This window comes from Pongo abelii, chromosome 11 (genome assembly GCF_028885655.2).
Source record: "Pongo abelii isolate AG06213 chromosome 11, NHGRI_mPonAbe1-v2.0_pri, whole genome shotgun sequence".
Taxonomy (NCBI): domain Eukaryota; kingdom Metazoa; phylum Chordata; class Mammalia; order Primates; family Hominidae; genus Pongo; species Pongo abelii.
Window position 1 is genome coordinate 113002825 of NC_071996.2, and position 15154 is coordinate 113017978.

The following is a 15154-nucleotide window of genomic DNA, read 5'->3' on the forward strand; positions in this document are numbered from 1 at the left end:
GTTACAGTGAGCCAGATCACGCCACTGCACTCCAGCCTGGGCAACAGAGTGAGACCCTGTCTCAAACAAACAAACAAAAAAAACAAAGAAGAGAGAGTATCCATATATAGTTGTGAGAATGGAAATCACATAAACAAAATGGTCTACAAAATTTATACTACATTGTGAACAATAAATTTGCAGGAAAGACTATATTGGAAAGGAAAACCATGGCTCACGCCTCTATCCCAGCACTTTGGGAGGCCGAGGCAGACAGGCAGATCACGAGGTCAGGAGATCGAGACCATCCTGGCCAACACTGTGAAACCCCCATCTCTACTAAAAATACAAAAATTAGCTAGGCTTGGTGGTGCGTGCCTGTAGTCCCAGTTACTCAGGAGGCTGAGGGAGGAGAATCGCTTGAACCCAGGAGGCGGAGGTTGCAGTGAGCTGAGATCGCGCCCCTGCCCTCCAGCCTGGTGACAGAGTGAGACTCTGTCTCGAAAAAAATAAATAAATAATAAGAAAAAAGAAAGGAAAACTGAGAATGAAGAGGTAATCAAGAAACTGAAAACAGTCTAGATTCAAAGTAAGGACTTTAGAACTGTTGGTTAGAACAGAAAGAAATTAGGTAGGAACTCCAAAATACTGTAGTGAAAGTATATGGTGGAAGACTTGACTTGTTCTGAAATTGGGAGTGAGAGTTGGGAGTAAAGAAAATATATCTTTGGCTGATGATAGCAGTAAGATATCGAATTGGAGATATTTTCTTGATGATGAAAATTACTGAGCTGAAAATAATATGAAAGGTCCAGATAAATGAACTTTCTAAAAGATAATCTAATGGTTAAGAAATACATAGATACAGAAAAATTTTTCATGTTCATTTCTGCAGAATTGAGGCCAGTGTAATAATTGGCTTAGGTTGAAAATGCCACTGAAATATTCTGTAAATGGAACTCTATAATGCATGTCTTTTTTGATCCTCTGGCTATAAATAAGGATTGCTGCACTGTTCTAGGTCAGGAGCTCAAGTAAATCTCATTTCTGACAAATGGGCAATCTAAATCTTAAAGCATTTGGATGTTCTAAGTCATGGATTTAATATGTGCCTCCTTTAAAGGAGTATACCAGTATTGTCTTGGAAAAATACTATGTATCCTATTTTTGAAGACCAAATGTCACCAATGCCCTTTATTTTCTCTACTTCATCTTTGAATGTATAAAATTATTTGCAAATGAGTTCTTAGATAGTAAAAAACATTTTCATATCAAATTAGGAAATTTATACATTAACTTTAGGAAAATATTGTGATTTCAGTTAAATATAATTCCTTAGTTTCATTTTAGTTTTCATTTTTCACTTAATAAAAAGCTTCCTGTGATCCATAATTTTCTTTTCCTTTGACATATTTGAATGAAAATGCTCCTATTTACATTTTCTAAATCTAATCATTAAGTATTTCAGTGTTTAGTGAAATTCTTCTCCAAGGAGGAAACTAATAGTAGTAGTAATAATTATCAACTTACTTCTATAACCACTTTAAAAAAATAAATCAATTCACTGGATACTTTTTCTCCTTGTTGCATTTTGCATCTTCAGCTCATGTTTATTTATGTCTTTCTTTAAAAATTGGCTTTGGTTGTTTTTCTCATCAGCTTGAAAAATAGAGATTTGTGACTAAAGCATTAAAAAAATTGGAATAAACTTGCTTTCCTTCGAGCTTTACTGGAACACAAATGCTGACCTGGGGAAAGTGGCTTTTTCTCCAAATATTGCACTAACTTGGTGTAGCTCACAATGCATGTAAGATATTTATTTTCTCCAGGCCAGTTCTCATCTAATTCTTTATAAATCCTGATTGCTATAAGAAAAGAAGCAAATGATTGAGTTTGAAGCAAATATAGTAGCCACTTAACAAAAGTCACATTTTAAGAGAGGAAGTTCATTCAGTTGGGATAACAGTAGAGGATAACAGTAGAGGAATAACAGTAGAGGAATAACAAGAGGATAACGAGAAAGGAAGTTCATTCAGTTGGGATAACAGTAGTTCCCTTCTCTCATCTGCCATCCTGAAGAAAAATGTGTTATGAAATGCTCTGCAGACCACATTTAACTTGCTCATATAATCCTAATACAACATCAAAAATACTGCTCAAGGAGTTGGCTATTTTGGTGACACAGGTTTCCTTTCTAGTTGGATTTCACTCTTTAAGGGTGAACTTAAATTACTCTAGCTGACAATTTATCATCTTATGATGGAATTACTAGATAAGTTTGAATTTAATTTTTTTGATGTAAAGAAAAAAAACTCCCCCAAATTATACTTATTTTTGAAGTAAATTTTATAATATCGAGCATTTCTTCAATTCTAACTAGAAATGCTTGAGTCTCCTGAGGCTTGAATAATGGCAAGTTTCAACTTTTGCCTGTGTTCTTTGATACAACTGAATGTGGAAAAACTACAGTATGTAAATAGAAAGTGGTTTTCTTTACCAGTTCTGTGGGAAAATGAAAATATGAAATTTGCTTTTTAAAGAGTATTTTGGACACTCTAAACTCTATTTTAAATGTTGAGGTATTTCTTATATTTTATGCTATAAAATTTCAGGTAAGACACTTTAATTAACATAATGATTGTATTAAAACCATACTTCTCTTCCTATAGCTTTTGATCACCTTCTAGTTGTTTTCAGATCATGTCATTCCTGCCTCTTTGTTTCATGTGTGCATTTCAGAACTGTCCAAGAAAAAGAGCAAAAACAACAAAGTTCTCTGGTTTCGTAGGAGTTTTTACTTTTACAGTTTTTTTTAAAGAAAACAAACCCAAACTACAAACTCACATAAAATATTTTTGGAGGGGGTGGTCTCTGTAAAAGTTGAGAGAAAAATGACTGATAAACTAGCAAAGGGAAAGGAAAGGAATCTGAGAAACCAAGCTATTTTTAGGCATATTCTTAGAAGCAAGAATTGTTCAACTGCTTCATGATCAGGGCTTCTGTACATGAAATACTGAAATTGTAATTTCATTTTGAAAAACAAAGGTACAAGTCCCAATTTAGAAATTTTCCTTATATGTTGGGAAGAAAATAATATATTTTTCATATATTATCATAGTAAATTGAATTTTCATTGTAATATTTTCCTGAAAATTTCAGGGCCTTTTAATGAAATCTGATTTTCCATATCCTCAGCAAGCCCCACATATCTATTCCATAAGATTGTGATTCTCATTCCAAATGAAGCTCTGTCTTTGTAGACCAAGTATGTTGTATGGGTATGGTAATATCTACCTACCTAGGACCGGCCCTATGCAGAATTAGAAAGTAAATGAAACATGACTTCAGCACTTTTCTATCTGCTTCCCCAATCCCATCTCTTCATTTTCTTCAAGTCAGCAGTCATATGCTCATATGCCTAAAATCCCGCCATAAATCCCATTACAAAGCTTAATTTCCTTGCCCTATGTCAGGCTACCTACCTGGATAGCATCCTGTTCTTATATTTTTTTCAACTCTACCACTCCATCAAATTTTATCTACCTTTCTCTTTCTGCTGGGCTCCTACAATAGGACAACCAGAGCTATTACAATAACAAGTTACAGTTTTATGCTTCTAGATATCATTTCTATTCTGATATAAAACTTCATTGTCTTCAAGTAAAGAGTGAGTTCTTTGGCAAGTATAGGTATAATAGAGATGGAATTCACGCTTTGAAGGTATTTCTAGAGGTGTGCTTGGTATCATTGAGAAACAATACAGTGGAGAGATGCAGCTATAGAAATTGACATGAATAAACAACATTGAAGCAAAATCATCAACGTAAAATTTTATTTCAACAAACATCCCAGAGATATTTTCTAAAGATTTGTATGCTATTTGCAAATTTCTCAAGGTGCATTTGAAATTATTATTTGTTTTTTATTTGTCTTACATAATGAAGAAATAAAATTGAAAAATGTATTTAATAATATTTTCCATGGGATGCATTTATCAATACAGAATCTAAAAGAAAACATCTTTATTCTAGAATATTTTTGGCATGAAGAAATTTTAAAATTCTATTAAAGTCTTTGCTTTTTACTATCATAATGGCATCAAAATACAAATATGACATTGACCTTACACTTCTTGCTGTAAAAAGAAGATTTGCAAAGTCTGTTGATTTTGATACTTACAGGTCTGGCAAAAAGTATTTTAACTATCATCAATTTTACATATTTAGATTTTTTCCAGTGAAGGTGCTCCCCTTCTCTTGGGTTGTGGCTGAGCTTTTATTTTACAGCATTATTAAAGAAAGAATAGTAGGATGGTTCAAATTTACTTTACTTTCTTTTGCTTTTTCTTAAGTAGGTATTTCAGTTTTCAGAAGTTCATAGTGTAATTGATTTCACTGTACCTCCTACCATAAGATTACTGAAACATGATTATCTGATTTTATATTCAGTTATGATTTGAAAATTACAAAGAACAACCATGTCTATTTAATATTGACTTTTAAAGTCTGCCAAGTCGTTTCAGGTGCTGGTGTAAAGAGAATCTTTGCGGACAATACTTTTGTAGCTATAATGATATAAAATATACAGGTATAGAAAATGAACAATCACTTATTTACAACATTAATAGGTAATGAGAAACTTGCTAAGAAGAAAGCAGATAAGGTTGATGATTGCTGCTATTTGCGAATTCTTAGAAACGTTATAGGACGGGAAGGAGGTTTAAGTGAAATCTAATTATGCAGAAGTCATGTTGGTTTTTCCATGTGACCATTGAGTGTACCTTATGATGTATTTTGAACAAAGTGATTTTTCCCATCACATGGTTCCTAAATTCCATATGCATCTAGGTCACAAGGCCTCCAAAGATTTCTAAGTTATGTTGGGGATGAGAGAGAAGGATCAAACAAAAGTTAGCTAAGCTGCTGATCTTTACCATTTTATTGTAATAAATATAGTTTCTCCTAGAAGAAAGATCTGTGTTTACAGAGGTAACTAGTAAAGACTATTCTTGGTATATAGAGAACTTAATTTCAAAAGTTTATTCCAATGACATCTTTTTAGAATGTAGAATTTTTTTTCCATCATATCCTCTGTCTCAGGCCAGCATTGGCATTCCTATGTTTTGCAGCTATAGAAGCATTGATTTCTCCATAAGAAACCCTAGCCTTGCTCCTTGTGCCCAAGACCTGTGAGGTATCCATGTACAGATGAGACTTTAAAAGCAGGGACAGACCTCTATGTGCATGACTACTAACATGTGCATAAGCACACACACACACACACACAATTGCTTTTCCACAAACACACTATATTTTATATTTTGTTTATCTCACAGTTACTCTCTCGGGGTGGATTTATTCAAGGTCTCTTTGTTTTATTGATATTTTATTTTCCCACTAATATTTAAAATGTATCCTGCTACATTCCTTTAGCAATGTGATGTATTTTAAGACTTAATGAAGAAGATAATATAATCCAATTTCCCCACATCTACAAAGAGTAGTACAATTGTAACAGTTTAGACGAGATGCAAAACAGAACATTTCAAAGTTCCAAAAGTACGGTCAATTCCCTCAGTGCCTTAATGATTGGATTCAATTTATCGGTGTTAAAACAATTTGAAAATTTCAGGGGAGCAAACCTCTCTAGAAACTTCTCTTTCTCAAGTTAAGATTGATAAAATATTACAACCTTAGTTAATTAGTAAATGTGTAATATATGGGCTACAAACAACATAAACATGCAATACATGACTCCATTGGACACCCCCAAAACCACCAGCAGCAGAAAACTTTAAGTAGAACATGATAAATATAAAGCTAAATTGTAACAGTATTGGCTTACCATATTTCTTCTGCTTAAATGTGTTTTCTGTTTCCCTACTTTCAGCTGGGAACTTAAAATTAGAAGCAAAGTTTTCCAGTACGTTCTATCTCTGATCTGTGCTTTTCTAATTACCCTTGACTCCATAATGTAGTGTTTTTAACCTGTGGTGTCCTTTCACTGATAATAGTATTAATTTACTACATTTTCCTCCTTGACCAAATTTAAATGCTAGGCCAGTTCTATTAAACTCTAAAGACTTCATTTGAGTACATTAAGGTATAATCTAAACAAGATTGTGGGTTTGAGCATGTACGTGGAGGTAGAGGAAAAAAAAGAGCAAGAGAGGGAAAATTCTCCTATGATTATACACTGTACTCACAATCCTAGTCTACCAATTTGTAAATCCATTTCAGAAGAGGACCATGAGTGACCGTGGCGGGATCAGTCAAAATTTGTGGCACCTACTAGTAAATCTTGAAGAAGAAAAATAAAACATGTCCTTCAACAAGATTGCCCCCCTTTAAACACAATTTAAATGTAGGAATACCATATCTTACTCATCTTTGTATCCCCCCTAGTGACTAAGAATAGCTCCATTGTCTATAGCAGGTGCAAAATAAATTCTCTTAAATTTAAGTACCCATCAGAGCCGAATTATGTGCCATCATAATTCTTTTACCTTAAATGCATTTGTCTTCATTAACTAACTTCGCCTCAAATGCATTTTTCCCCATAAACGAAATTGATCCTTGGTTTAATCACTAAATCTTTAGAAGAAATATCTGGGAAAAAAAAGCTGATGGGCAAAGATCTGTAGCTGCAATGTTGGCCAGTGTGACCCCTGAGATTAATAAAGGTCTGTCTAGGGTGAGACATGCCAATGCTGGACTCTAATTAATGCAAAGGTGCCAGGGAAACAAACAAATAAAAACCCAACAATTTGCTCTTTTAATTTCCTTCATCATCAGTTGATTACAGGAAATAGTTTCAGAGGGACCATTTACTCTCCAAATTGAACAAGGAGTAGAAGCAAAGAACTTTTCTTCTTTCCCTATTTTTATGAATTCGTCTAGGGTCTTTGTTTAGCAGAGTGCTTCAAACTACACAGTGCTTTCCTTGTTGATTAGTTTCCATCAGCAGCAGCAATTAGCATTGGTTTCCTAGGAAACCATTCTGTACCCTACTGAGAAAAACCTTTTCTTGACAGGAGCATTCTGTCTAAAATTGTTTTGTTTTCCTTCTTCCACAAGCGTACGGTAAGCTTATTTGTCGTTTTCTTTGAACACAACATTATTATACCAAAGATTCTTAAAACATTTACAGGCTTTTATATTCCATATGGTTGAATTTACAGGCACTGTCTCTTACTTTTCTCTAACAACCTGAAAGAAATCAACAAAAATATGTTCTCAAGCATATGCCAAGGTGCTTGGATTTTTTTGTTCACAGTCTAATTGGTGAACCTTTGCACGTTCAAGTAATCATAGCTGGTCCTGCTGAAAAACCACAGGGTACGAATTCAAAATCAAACTTATGGGTCCACCAACAATGTTATATATCACTCAGGAACAAGTTGAAACTTCCAGGATCATTGAAAAAGTTTCATCTCCATTGCTCTTATTATTAATCAACCAAGCAATATTGATAGATAAATATAACACAATAACTTTAAAATGTACTTAAAGCAAAGCCTGAGGTTGCCTTAAAATTTTTGTTGTGACAAATAGTGTGATCAGAAGAGCATGGCAGTGGTGCAGCATGAATCAGCATTAGGGAAAAAACCAGAGGGTCACGATGGCTATAAATGCTGAGTAGTATGATATGACAGTAGAGCAAAATTTACCTTATGTACCTTTTAGTTTAAATAATAAGTGGCAGGAGCCTGATATATTGTCTGTTAGGGTCCCAGCAGTGACCCAACATTTAAGCAAGGAGGTACTCATTGGGAAAAATGACAGAATCATCTCAGTGTCTGACAAAAACTTTCAGATCTTACCTACATTTTGTCAATCAAATGATGTTCATAGATTTCAATGATAACAGAACATCAAGAGTGATTAAAACAGTGGTACCTAATTTAAATAAGCACTTGATTTATATTATTTTATTTAATTGTCACAACACACCAAAAGATGAATATTACTCTTATTCCCACTTTACAGATGTGGAATCTGAAGGTTAGAGACGTTGTTACTTAACCAAGGTCTTTTGGCTGGTAAGAGATGGAGATGGAATTTGATCCCAGGTTTTCTGACACTAGAACCTACTTTTATATAAAATACTGATGTAAATCATAACAATGTCTAAATGGGACAAGCATATCTTTATCCATTATTTTGCCAGTTTTCCCATCTGGACAATGTGTAAATGTGTATATTAAATAACATCAACAAGAAATGAAAGTGCCTACTTTAACAACTTGTTACACAAGGTTGCTTAATAACGTTGTATAACAGTGTGATGTTGATTCATTAGTTAGGTGAGATGTAAGTAGCTTAGCATGATACCGTTTGGGTTTCTTCAAGTAGTTTTTTGTGGATGACAGCATTTCTCAATTAGTTTCTCATACATATTAATCTTCTGTATGTGTTTCCACCAATGTTTTTCCTTAATATCCAGAAAAGATATTATTTGTTTCCAGAGGGCTGCTTTGATTCTCTTTTCTAAATACTGACCCCATCTTTGTTTCCCAGGAAAAGTTTTCAAGACAGATTTCACTTTTTATCTTCAGATGTTTACCTGGATAGTGATGATCTGCTATCATCTGTTGCTCTGTTGCCTGGATTAAATATTTAAATCCTTTATTCTTATCAGCCTTTAACCAATAGCATTTTTAGAAATTATGAGATGAATTTTATTTAGAAAGGTTCCTTTTTAATGTTTTCCCTCTAATTGATTTGTGAGCAGATCCAAGTTGTCACTCATGCATAGCCATGACATGACTTTACAGGCATGTTATAATATTTTTTATTACTTATAGAAATTGTCTCATTATCATATTGATACTACTGATAAAATAATAACAAATTAATATTCAAATACCAATGTAAGGGTCTTACTGCAATGCAAAAACTACTGTTAATTACATCAAAACCCTGACATTCATTCACAAAAGACAGAATGGAACATTCACAAGAGAAAGAATAGAAAAACATATTGTATACATTTATTAACTAAGATAATTTCTAACATAAACTAAAAAATGTCCAGTGCCAGAACATTTTATAAGTTCTAAAGAAAGATAATTGAGCCTTTCAGAATATCAGATTACAATAAGTAGTTTTATGTTTAATGTTTTCAGCTATGAAGATCAGTGTTACCTTTCAATTACATATAATGAATAATAATTCCCCAATTTATGTGTAATCTAGATTAATCTTTAATCTTCTAACAACTAAGTCCTGGTTATAACTTTACACATATGTTTGGAAGAAAAAGCAAGAAAAAAAGAATAGAAAGTGTAAAAAGGAATAGAAGGTAGGAAAAGTAAGCAATGAAAAATTAAAATGTAGTCTAATCTCTTACTTCAAAGAGAATTTTTCATGTCACCAATTGTCTTCAGAATTAGACAGGATTATCATACCTTTTAGAGCACTGTCTAGAATAGACAGTCCTGAATTGGGACTTGCTGGACAGAATCTTGAGCAGATGGTAGCCCAGGACCTATGCATCCAGGAAGCTGGGTGTGAAGCCAGAAAATAAATAACAAAGACAATATTTACTTCTCTCATATCTTTGCCTTGGAAAAAAAATACTTCCCTTGTCCATTAACATAGCCATCAACATCAGTGATATTGGATTAACTATATTTTCAGATGGTTATAATAACAATAGCCTAGTTGGGCTGACCTTTAGTGCATATCACTGTTGCTCTTTCTTTAAAGTGGAAATATTAAAGTAGACTCAGAAAAATACATGACTAGGAGAAAATAAAGATGCGCTGGTGAAGGACTATCTAGAAGTTTTTATTTTATTTGTATTCCAGGCCTGTTATATAATTATGTGTCAGGCCTGTTATATAATTATGTAATTGAGTCCCCACAACAACCTCTGAGACAGGTACTAAAATTATTTCCATTTTATGGATAAGGCATCGAAGCAAAATGAGACTGAGTACATTTCATCGTATGAAATAACTAGAAAGTAGCAATGCTGGAATTTGTACCCACATTTTCCTGAATTAAAGTCTGTGAGATTCCCTCTGATGTGTGCTGTAAAAAAACAGCAATCAGTAATCCCCTAAATATATAGAAAGACTAGATGGATGGATGGATGAATGGATGGATGGATGGATGAGGTATTTAATAGACAAATGTAGAATCAGTGAAGAAATTACATATATAATTACACACATCATAATCATTACATTTATATTTTTATAGGTATGATTTTGTGACTGTCTTTCCTTGTCTTCTAAGTTTGTTTGGAACATTTACCATTAATCTGCCCTGAACTTTACACAAACTCTGGCTGAATTTGCTCCTGTCCCAGGAGCCATGCTATAAGGATGAAGCTCACCCAGTAGATCTGCTGATGAGGCTTCCAATGAGAGAAGCCCATCTCTTCCTTCCTTAAGAATGCTTTTCTGTCTCTGCTGATGACAGCCCTTACTTAGAGGAAGATTTTAAATTAATTGGACCAACTGAAATTCCCAGAACAATCTTAGGCTCCTGTTTTCCTAAATTCACTGTGAACTCTATATTATAAAATGTGTCATGCCCTATTTGAAAAAGTTTAACAATATTATTCTCTAAAAATTCTTAAAGATAATATGTCAATTAAGCCAATAACTTGTTTGACTATGCTAAAATAATATTTCTCAAATTCTCTTAAATTCCTTCAAAGAAGAAAAAATTTACCAATTCTCCCTTGGATTAATTTTTTTTACAACTTTTGGTTAAACATATACAAAAATAAAATTAACTTATTCATGAGTTCTAATTCCATTATGGGACATAAACACACTTATAAATTCATTTTCTCCGGAACAACAAAACCAGTAAAATTCAAACTCTCTGCTGCTTCCCATCTACAATAAATGATACTGCCTTGTTGAAACTAAATTATCACTCACGATTAGTACTTGCTGATATAGTGCCTTTGTTTAAGTTGGACATTTCTATACTGAACTGAAGACAAGTAATACTTCTCCTTTTGTCTCTGTTTCAACTATTTTCAAAGTCTATTTATACAGTGTACCACAATGTTATTTGGGCTACACTTGAATGAATACATCCTTTATGTATTAAATCCACCTCTCCTTTCTTATTAGCTCTCAACACTTAAGATAATTCTCCATGGTATCAAAACTGTATCCTAAAATACAATCCCAAAGAAAAATACTGAAATAATATAGAGTTGCTCAGTTATAATTTGCTCATACAACCAATGGATACTTATTTATTTTGGATTATCTTCCCAATCTAAAAAAATGAATACATATAAAACACTCTCAGACCCTAAAAATATTTATCAATAGTTAAACAAGAATGCAGGACCCCCATTTAAGAAATACTGTTTTGATATATATATCAAATACTTAATAATTGAGTAAATAAGATAATTTGAGGTTTTAAGGTTACTAAATGTAGTAACAAGCATGAATTATTTCTGAATTTTTGTAAATATTATGAACAAAACCTTTCATATTAATTTTCTATTCTGTCAAAAAAAATTCTGTTAAGCATCCAATCTGAGTAAAGCTCCATAAGAGAAGCTTCAAGAATTGTACATTGCGACACTATTCACAATAGCAAAGACATAGAATCAACCTAAATGCCCATCAGTGATAGACTGGATAAAGAAAATGTGGTACATATACACTGTGGAATACTATGCAGCCATAATAAAGAACAAGATCATGTATTTTGCCAGAGCATGGATGGAGCCATTATTATTAGCAACTAATACAGGAACAGAAAACCAAATATTGCATGTTCTCACTTATAAGTGGGAGCTAAATGATGAGAACACATGGACACATCAACTTCAAGGGGAACAACACACACTGGGGCCTATTGGAAGGTGGGGGATTGGAAGAGGGAGAGGATCAGGAAAAATAACTAATGGGCACTAGGCTTAATACCTGGGTGATAAAATAATCTGTACAACAAGTCCCCATGACACAAGTTTATCTCTGTAACAAAGCTGCACATGTAACCCTGAACTTAAAAGTTAGAATTGTGACAATGACAGAAGAGAGTCCTTGACTTGGGAAACTTTACATAGTGTGGGAGATAAGCCATGTGAACTAGCACAATTCCATGTGAGATGTACTAAATGCCAGAGGAAGATACTACAGTTTGCATACGTGCTAATAGAAAGATGCAAGAATGATCCAGAAGACACAAAGGTCATATATATATATATCTCCCAATTTCTGCCATGATTGTTCCACCTCTTTATTACACTCAATTTTTCCATAAATCACTGGGGTGCTAGAAGAAGCTACCTCACTCTACTGATTTTTAAATATTTTAATTGCATTAAAAATTAATATATGTAAGTGGCAATTCTCAAAACCTAAAATAATTCTTTTTGTAACATTATTAAACAATTTAGACGTCTAAGCACTATCTTTACAGCTAATTTAATTTTCTGTAGCCCTTTTTGTGTACTCTTTCCCATTAAAAAAAAACAACACTTTAGGAGCCTAGCCTTTCAGAGAATGTTAAGAGAAACCCCACCCAGCAGCCTGGCTTTATGAAAACAAACAGCCCTTCCTTCTCTATTGCCCTCTTCGCTGAGTAGCATAGCAGATAATCTTCCTCATAATGCTTTGATGATGGTTAATGTTATTTATTTAACTGGTGTAACTGTGAAAAATTCTATTCCAACACTAAAACAAATACGCTAATAAGATAGTATTATCTCTTAGAAATAAAATAGTCATCTTCTAAAGGTAAACTATCACAATATCTAACATGGTCTATGAGATATATAGGTAGGTAGGCAGGCAGATAAGTAGGTAGATAGATGATAGATTAGATAGATAGATGAACAGATAGACAGACAGACAGATAGATGTTGCTCAATTGTGGCTAATCGCTTGTTGCATAGCTTCCAGCTATAATCAGGAATGGAATTACAATAATGTATTTTAGATAGACAGATAGCTGAGCAGGTCTGAGAGTGAGTATGTTTCCTTCATTCATACCACTAAAAGAGTTGATATATTTCTGTTAGTCATTCACTCACGACTGTTAGAAAGTTTTGTGATTATGTGTTTGTTATTTCTTCCATTGTTCTGCTTAGGAGAAAGAATATTATAATAGTCAGGGATGCTAAAAACTAGTTATTTGGCATCTCACAGACCGATCATTTTAATTTTGAGCCCTCCTTTTAAAAAAAATGAAACTGAGATGATTTTATGTCATATGGCTTTAAAGATGTTTAAAATATCAACTATCTAGAAAAATACTAGTTCTTTAGAAAGAGACCATCTGACATATCATTGCCATGTATTTCATTAAAACTTCATCTTTCCAGATTCTTTATAATTTACCTTATTTTCACTGATCCTGGATAATGCTATTTAACCATAAATAGATTTTCAGATTTTAAATAATGATATTTCTGCAAATCAAGCACACAAGCTTATATAAATTACATTTTTAGAATAGTATAAGAAAACTATAAAACAAATTTAAGTTAAATTCAAAGTGAATCCTCTCTTCTATCCTTGAATTTGTTTTACTAGGTATAAAGAAATTAAATTGTTTCTATTTTTGTAAACAGCTTTTACAAAATAAAGTACCAATTACCTTCACATTGGAGGTTAGGACTTCAACATATGACTTTGGGGGCAGGGGATACAAACATTCATTCTATAACAGAGATGTCATAGACTTCAGAGTTGAAAATAAATTTCTGTTGTTGAAGCCAAAAAAATGTTCAAATACTATGTAAGTATTTTTTCTCAGTTCTGTGCTCATTTTGCTTGCTTAGCTTAGCTCCTAGAATACCAACTTCTTTCTTCTTCTTTTTTGTATATATGTATTTATGTTTTCTCTGCAATTAAAAAATTATGTTGTACTTTTTAGGGGGAAGAAAATGAAATTCTAATCCACTATACTGTTTGGTTACTTTTCCTCTTTGCTTTCTCAGACTTCTCATCATTATATTTTATTTTGTTACTGTTTATTACAGAGGAGGTGTCTGCAAGGATAGTTCAAGTAGTCACTGCTGAGGCTGTAGCAGTCCTGAAAGGTGAACAAGAGAAAGAAGCTCAACATAAAGACCAGACTGCAGCTCTGCCTTTAGGTAAATGAGAAAATTCTCAGGTCAGGGACTGTGTCTGTTGCACCCTGATCACAGGATAAAGTCTTCATGTTCAAAAGATAGGCCATATCTTGTACTTCATCCTTACATGTAACATTTATCAGACACCTTGATTGGGTATGCACTAGGACCTATTTTCATCTTTTTCCACTGGTTTGTTGTAGTGTTTGCATAGTCTTTAGTTAGGGTGGTGAGATTACAGTTAGACTTTTCCCTAAGTGGCCCTTAATTTTTTCATTTTCCAGACCACTAGAAATAGTTATTATTAAAATAAAGCCAATGCATTATTTCATGACCTCCACCCGTGAGGATAATATACTAAAACTTTCATAAGAGATGATTATTTCCCTTTACAGGTTTTGGTGAATTATTATATTGTAGTCTTGTTTGGGTCTTCCTGAACTGACTACACAAAACCTATAGCCAGAGCTTTGTTATAATTGTGAGTGACTTTGTATCTTATATGAAGTACTGGACTTCACTTGGTTCATCTAAGGGCACTGAGAGAGTGCTGCTCTCTTCCCTTAGTAACAAGATAAATGCCCTCCAGGCCAGGCAAGTCATTTGACACACGCTTGCCAAAGGAAACACTCTCAGCCAAAGCCTTGCTGCCCCTACTCGTAGATAGATAGATAGATAGGTAGATAGATAGATAGATAGGCAGATAGATAGATAGAGAGATGGATGTATATACACAAAGAGATACAGGAAAGGAGACTCTCTTAAATTCAATATATATATTTATTTCACAGGTATATACACATGAGTCATAGAAAGGTATGGTTTTAAAGGCCTAAAAATAGTACATATCCATTTCCCTCTCTTACAGTCTAGTATATCCATGATATTTGATTTTTTGATCAGTATTCCTTTAATTATCTATTAAAAAGTAAGTAATAAAAATAATCTGCCCTCCCAGAATAGTAATTTAGAATACACTCAGTATTTTCAGTACTATGGGTTTTTTTAATTATTAAGGACTATTTTTCTCTTAAAACACATAGAGAAAGAATTATCTAATCTAAAACATTAACCTTCAGTTTATTGTTCACTTTTATTCCTTGAAAGA

At 33.2% G+C, this 15154-nt stretch overlaps 1 protein-coding gene across 50 annotated transcripts in view; it reads left to right on the top strand.

The window, feature by feature from the left end:
* The window catches only part of MAP2 (microtubule associated protein 2), a 308386-nt gene that overhangs the window by 238487 nt on the left and 54745 nt on the right, over positions 1-15154 (top strand). For all 50 annotated transcript variants that reach the window (XM_024243393.3, XM_054549726.2, XM_063713018.1 and 47 more), the window contains one exon: positions 13954-14067. In XM_024243393.3, the coding sequence (XP_024099161.1) occupies positions 13954-14067 (114 nt within the window). The remainder of the gene's footprint in view (positions 1-13953; positions 14068-15154) is intronic.